Source organism: Helianthus annuus, chromosome 16 (genome assembly GCF_002127325.2).
Source record: "Helianthus annuus cultivar XRQ/B chromosome 16, HanXRQr2.0-SUNRISE, whole genome shotgun sequence".
Taxonomy (NCBI): Eukaryota; Viridiplantae; Streptophyta; class Magnoliopsida; order Asterales; family Asteraceae; genus Helianthus; species Helianthus annuus.
In genome coordinates this window covers 139113987-139121605 of record NC_035448.2, presented here as the reverse complement: position 1 = coordinate 139121605, position 7619 = coordinate 139113987, and the positions used below count along the sequence as shown (strand labels likewise).

At 33.3% G+C, this 7619-nt stretch overlaps 1 protein-coding gene across 1 annotated transcript in view; it reads right to left on the bottom strand.

Annotated features, from left to right (window-relative positions):
• Window positions 1-4803: 4803 nt before the first annotated feature.
• Window positions 4804-7619, bottom strand: part of LOC110919663 — a 29676-nt gene continuing 26860 nt past the window's right edge. Inside the window, exons 4-5 of the mRNA XM_022163926.1 lie at window positions 5710-6078; window positions 4804-5337 (exon numbers count right to left, since the gene is read on the bottom strand). Coding sequence (XP_022019618.1) covers window positions 4804-5337; window positions 5710-6078 — 903 coding nt within the window. The remainder of the gene's footprint in view (window positions 5338-5709; window positions 6079-7619) is intronic.

Here is a 7619-nt window from a genome sequence, read left to right as displayed (position 1 = left end):
TTTTGGAGCTTATGAACGACCAAACCTCAATCAATGAGGCATGGGTGCCCCCTACTCGACCCATAACCCTCTAATACACCTGCCATTCATCCAAGGGCACTTGTAGAGTTGTGTGTAATGATCTTGAGCCATGACATTTGCTATAAATAGCACTAGTATGCAACATAACATTCACAACATCAAAACACACACCTCTGATCATTTCAAGAGCTCTCAAGTCCTCTTCTCTGCTCCATAAGCAAGAACACAACTTCTGTAAGTGATCTAACCCTTTGTGGTGTCACATTTCCTTAGTAAATGGCTAAGAACCAAACCGTCGTAACTACGGTTTGACTTTACAATAAATCAGTAATGGTTCAGTCTTATGACGAATCAAAAGTGGTTATGAGTTGGTATTTATGTGGGTAATAAACCCCTAAAAGGGTTCCCTCTGATCACCACTCTAACTATGTCAAATATCGAGTCAAACGTGCGGTTAAAAAGTCAACAGAAAGCTATTTTAGCGATTTATGCATAATCTGTAATGTATATGTTATGGAACCTGTTTTGATAATCATAAAACATGATAATAAGTATATAAACCTATTTGCGCTCGTTTGAATCGATCATTTACTATATAGATCCGGTTCGGAGCCGAATGTCGCAAAAGTTTGACTTTTGCTTTGACTTTAGTTCTGACCCGTTTTAGTGAGGTATAAATATACCTTAGGACTCTCTTAGGACCAGGTCACATGTTGGTATAAACCTCTGTGGTCGGTTCATGAGTTATCCGAGTCTTTTGCGCAATTCCGTCATTCGCCTAAAAGTTGACCGTAACGGCCTTTTAAAATTAAAACGAGTATTTCGGACACGTGAACGGACCAAAACCTTGCTTATTAAATTATAAGCATGTCCTTAAAGTTTCACGACAATCCGAGGTCTAGAATGAGAGTTATGCTAAAAGGCGCACTTTTAAGAAAGTTTTGTAATTAACGGCGCAATTAGCATAACGCCCATCTAACCCAAGTTTTCGTCACCAAAACTTTTACCCACTGTGGTAAAATAATATTTTGGGAATTTTAAAGATTTTTAATAATTTTTACCTTGCTCATAACCTGCGGTTATGGCTACGGTTCGGTTAATACCGAATATGCCCTTTTTGGCCAAAACGGGAGTTCTACAAGGTCTTTTGACCCGATTCCAGTTGCCACTGATTTTAAATAATAAATAAAGTATTTTAAGCTTTATAAACTGTTCGGGAAACTCAGATTTCCTGTAGAACTCGAAAAGCCCTTTTAAAGTCTTTAAAATGACCGAAAAGCCCCTACGGGGCATAATATTAACTTAAACTCGTTACGGGCATTACGGAAGGTATCCTACTGATACCAAAATACTTTTAAGGAATATTGACTTAGTAAATAAGCGTAGGACACTTATGGTTAACCGTTTCGCCTATTTGCGCACACGGTACGGCTCATGGAACTAGTTTTCGTGCAATAGCCGATATGGGTCAAATTATATTATTTGAACCCCAAAATCCAGAGTATGAACTATAAACCCATATAAAACAAGTCACTGAACTCGTTGGGTCCAAATCATACTCCATTCTCGGTTTTCGCCTTTTCACGCGATTAAACCATATCTATATATATCGGAATCAACCGGTTTAAGCTACGGCTAATATAAGGACCGTTAGGATTCTAAGAGGTTAATTAAAACCTTCGTTCCAGATTAGGAGCCCCAGTAAAAGCTATCGGTGACTTGATCTAAATTAAGGATTTATACTTGCAAAGGTAAATACTTTAACTTATTTCCCCTATATGGGCTTGGGTTACGGTATATTAATACCGCTTGATTGAGCATTATATAATTCCATCGCTTAGGTGGTTAATTGATTAAATATGATTGGCTCATTTAAACAGTTTTGTTGCTTATAAGCCTTTGGGGGGTTTAATGACCGTTGTCCCGGATATCCTCGGCATCATTTTACGAAATGGCCACGACCATCGACATCCCGGTGTAGGCGTACACCCGGTATAAAGTGTCGACATTAAAATTAAAAGACGTAGCCGTTGGTTTTTATACTACGGTTTTACGCAAACGTGGTGTGTCTATAAATCTTTAACCCGGCACGACCCGGGCTACTGAACGCATAAAAGAACATGTAAAACGTTCACAAGATCATTATGAATTTTACCAAGTTATAAAAGAGTTTGTGCCTTGTGCATTCAAATCAATTTTAATAAACATTTTCAAATGTGTCAGTTGAATGTATTTACCAGTGTAAACTGACGTATTTTCCCCAAAAAGATTAAGTGCAGGTACCTAAACGTAATTGGCTGGTATTAGCTCCCTAGCGTCGGGATAAGCCTCGCAAGCTTGATTGCAGTATCTGATGGAACAATAATTTATGATTATTTACGATCCACTGTGGATATATCCAACCCCTGTAATACATTTTGATATTTCAATCAGAGGTTGAAATTTATATATTTATCTTATGCTTCCGCTGTGCATTATAAAATTGTGTGGTTTGACTATATTGTTGCCAACATCGTCACGGTAATCCCCCACCGGGCCCACCGGTGAGACACGTGGAAATCGGGGTGTGACAGTTTGACACTAAAATTAGAATATATATAATAAAAAATACAACAAAAAAAAGACAAATGTGCGTGTATTATAGATCATTTTGTATGGAATCTTTTTAAATGACAGATCTGTTGTGATACTCAGAATTTCAAAGATGAGATGTTAGTATGAAAATGTATAGATAGAACTTCTATGTTACAACCGTCACACTTAAAAAATTACATCTACACAACCTATAGTTTATAAAGTGACTAAAATAAAATGAATTTAACAATAAATTTATGTTATAAATAATTGTGTAATTGTATTAATGTTATCAATTCAGTTCCAAAACTTAATTTATACACCTATGAAGTTAAATGTTATTATAGTAAATATTAGAAATATAAAACAATATAAAGTTAAATGTTATATATGAAATAATAACCGAATAAAATATTCAAAATATCTTTACCTTTTACATTATCTATGAGAATCATTATATATATCACCTAATACCTAAAGAAGCTTTACTTCAACTTCATCACATACCTCAAGAATACCCAAAAGGAGGATAAAGAAATTAGTAAAGGTAAGTTTTTTATTTTACATCCGATCACTTTTAAACAGATTGTTATTCTGATTTCAAAACTAAAGTTGTCTTTCTTATTCCAAAAAACTCACACGATCTAACCCTAAAAATGATTAATCAGTAAGTTAATGTGAAATTTGAGTGACTTAAAGTTAAATTAATTAATTAGTATGTTATGTAAATTAAAAAGGGATTATATGTATTGCATGTGTTTGGAACTTTAGTTTGTTAGGTTGGTAGTGTGATTTGGTTGAAATATTATGTTGATAGTCGTATGAAGAAACTGATTTGGTTGGTTTATATTTTGATTTGGATGATTAAATGGTTTTTGTTGTTGAATAAAGTATGATTTACACTATTCTTAAATCACATATATTGACATAAATTTGTATTGTTATTTATAACAGTTTCTATAATATTGTTTATATGCTTTATATTTGGATTATAAATAATGAAAATATTATTGGGTAATAAATGATGAAAGAACAAAGATTTCTACTTGATTTTGATTTTGAATATAATGACAAATGGGTTTGTGTAATCTAGATTGATTAAAAAATCATAATATTATAGGATATGTTTAAGTAATAAAAGTAATTAACTAAAGTAGAATACAAATGTAACATCAAAAGGAATTACAGTATTTAACGTATGTATGTTTGTCATTACTTTAAAGTACAAAAAAAGAATGGATTATATGGTATTACTGGACCTTTTTTAAAAAAAATGGGTTAAAATTATAAATGTTTGTTAGAATGGCTGGAGCTGAAAACGATGTTGTCGTGATATCGGATTCTGAAAAATCTTCGGCTGAATCAGATGAGATTGATGATGATGATATCGGTCCACTTATATTTGTTGTGCCATACACGAAACGCTTTGTAAGTTCCAACATAAAGTAAATGTTAATACATGTGAAATATGTTTTTATAATTTGGTTAACTATGGTATTTTTCAAATATCTCAACATCATTAATGGAAATTATTGTTATATTTTCTAACTTATAGCGCATACCAGTTGAAGTAGCACGGATCACAGGAATTGACGAAACATTGAAAGTTAAGATCGCCAACAGGCAAAATGTGGAGACAAAACATGATGTTAGGCCGGAGCCAAATAAAAACAGTATCAAGTACGTTGTGAAAGGCTGGGCGAAATGGCTAAAAGATAACCAAATACAAGAAGGTGATCATTGCAAGTTCCAGTACTTTCCGGATATATGTGTTTTGTTCCATGCTGGTGTTTTGCGCTAGAGGTGATGTTTCAAAGTATGAAACACTTTTGACCATAATATATGGTAATTTTGGCTAATGAAGGAAGATACAGTAAGTTATTTGTTGTTAAAAGTTGTTTTGTAGTAGGTTAACATCTTTCTAGTTAACATCTTTATGTATTATGGACTTCTAGTATGTAACCGTGATTAATAATATCAAGTTGTTCTAGTTTTTGTTTATATGTTATATTTAATTCATAGAAATATCGTCTTATAGGGATATAACAATGAGGTTAAGTATATTCAAATAACAAAATTTTATATTATTAACCTGAAAATTAGAAAATATATAAATGACAACATCTATATATACGAAAAAATAACTATTAAAAACATTTACTATAACATTGATGTTAGGATAAATCAAGTACATAACATAAGTTTAATCTACAATTTCCCAAAAATTTCTTTGTAAACCACGTTTGCAGTTTTGTTTGTTGGTCTCCCATCTTTGTCGAATATTAGAACCTTAACGCCATCCTTAGTCTTTACTCTCGACAAAGCAACATAAAGCTGACCATGTGAGAACACGGGGTCTCTAAGGTATAGACCAACTCTGGATAGAGATTGTCCCTGACTTTTGTTAATAGTCATCGCAAAACATACGGTTATTGGAAACTGCCTTCGTTGAAACTTGAAGGGTATTTTTTTGTCAGATGGTATCATGCTAATTCTTGGGATGTAAGTTCTTGAACCAACATTACTTCCCGATAATATCTCAGCCTCGATAACCCGTTTACCAAGACGTGTGATTTGAAGACGCGTACCATTGCACAAACCGTTTTGCTGGTCAATATTCCTCAAAAGCAGTACCGGAATACCCAATTTCAATACCAATCTATGATTTGGTAATCCAGAAACTTTCACACTGTTTAACACATCTGGATTATATAAATCTTGATGTAACGGATCATTAATCTCCTCAGTAGGACATAAACTATCAGAGCTAAGATACTCTACCTCTTCACCCGGAAACAAAGCAAGCAAACGATCATTTATATCATGAACAACTTCATTCTTAGGAGCGAGTATAGCTCTTTCAGAAAAGTAGTCACGGTCCTTAAAACGATCCAAAACTGAAGGATATACAAAGTCAATCAAAGCTTGAATCGGATCATTTTCATCAGTTATCAAAAGATGATTAGGTATTTCAATATTAGAATCACCATCGTTAGAATCACCAACATTGCCTTCGCCAATCTCTAGAAGCCATTTACCAAATAGATTTATTTCCTCGATGTTTGAGCTACTGGATCCTACCGATAAACGCATGTTGGTTGTCAATTTTAACACCTTGCAATGGGACCAGATGTGGGATGAACATAAAGATGCGTTTACAATATCTTGCCTGCTTCCATTTTGTACAACAGGTAGGATTTGTCTAAAGTCACCACCAAAGACAATAGCTTTTCCACCAAATGGAAGTTCTGAATTTCGTGAATCAAATACACTCAAAACATCCTTCATTGTACGATCAAGAGCCTCAAAAGCATGTTTGTGTACCATCGGTGCCTCGTCCCAAATAATTAACTTGGCTTGGTTTAGAAGATTAGCGACTTCAGTATTAGGCTTGATATGGCAGACCGAATCTTCATTGAGATTAATAGGAATATGAAATCGTGAGTGAGCAGTACGACCTCGTGATAGCAACAAAGATGCAATGTAACGCCTCGTGTTTTTGAACTTTCTATTTATAGCTTGTTGACTTGTACTTTCCTATTTTAGACAATTGTACTCTCGTTTATTCCCAAATTTCATTCCGAGACTTGAATCCTAATGAAAAATGCATGATTTGGTTCATATTTGTGTTTATATGCTATGTTATGTTATTACACGTTGAAACACGTTGAAACTATGTTAAGCACGTAAAAACAGTGAAATTCCATCTAAATCTCAGCTCTTAAATTCATCGTTGCCAAGAGATTACCCTAAACTGTACGAAAATTGGGAATTCGTACGTTAATTCGGTTGAAATATCAAAATTTGGGTTAAAATGATTTTATACTATTTTATTAGTATTTTAAATAAATAAATTAATAACTAAAATTAAATAAATAAATAAATATATATTAAAAACTGAATTTTTATTGATTTTAAGCATTTTTGTTAGTTAATCTAACCCCGTTAGTGAAAACCCGGTTAAATGAGCCTAACCAGGTTAATTTTATTAAAGGGCAGCACTAACTGAGTTAGAAAACTCAGTTAGTGGCTAACTCAGTTAGTTGGATGGTTATTTAAAAAAAATGGGTTTTATGCGCGTGGGACAGGATCGAACCGGAGACCTCTAGGATAACAAACGAATGACTAACCACTCGGTCGGGAATACCACATCCGACCATTTATGAAATCAATTAAACCTTATGCGCGATTTCGGACTTTCCATTTTTTTAAACACTTACCGCCAACACAGTGACAGCAAGTAACAAACCAGATTTCCTTTCATTGCTCGGTTGACTGATTCGGAATTACTAAACAAATTCGCGTTTCCTTTTTTTGTCAATCAATTATGATCAATCATAATCGTTTCCATATTACGGACCATTTCCAAACTCATACGATTCATTCGACACCTATAAATACCGGTTCATACCTCCATCGAAAACACACCCTTCTTCAAACCCACTCGCACTTTTTATTCTTCCTCACTGTTTCGAAGGTCGCCGGAGTTCGTTGGCGCAAACCCGAAATAAAACGAAACCAACTCGACTCGAACCGAAACCAAAACCGTTGTCGCCGGAGACCTGCTTCTTCGCCGGAATTGCTCCACCTCTGACCACCGTCGAACCACCGCACCTTCGCCGCCGGTACGAAATCCCGATTCCATTCATTCTTTTTCTTTTTTTTCTTATATATAAGTATGAATATATACAGTTTTTTTTTCGATCCATTATAACAGTTTGTTTTTATTATTACAATTATTATTATTATTATTATTATTATTATTATTATTATTATTATTATTATTATTACTATTATTATTATCCTTATTATTATTATTAATATTATTATTATTATCGTTATTATTATTATTATTATAATAAAACAGATTTATAAAATTATCATTTTAACAGATTTATTCTAATATCTGAAATATTATTTTAATTCAGAAATTTATAAGAACAGATTGTCATATATTTCATTAATGAAACTTATGATTGTTAATTTAGACATGTTTATATTATTCTAATATGCCTTTTTATAAT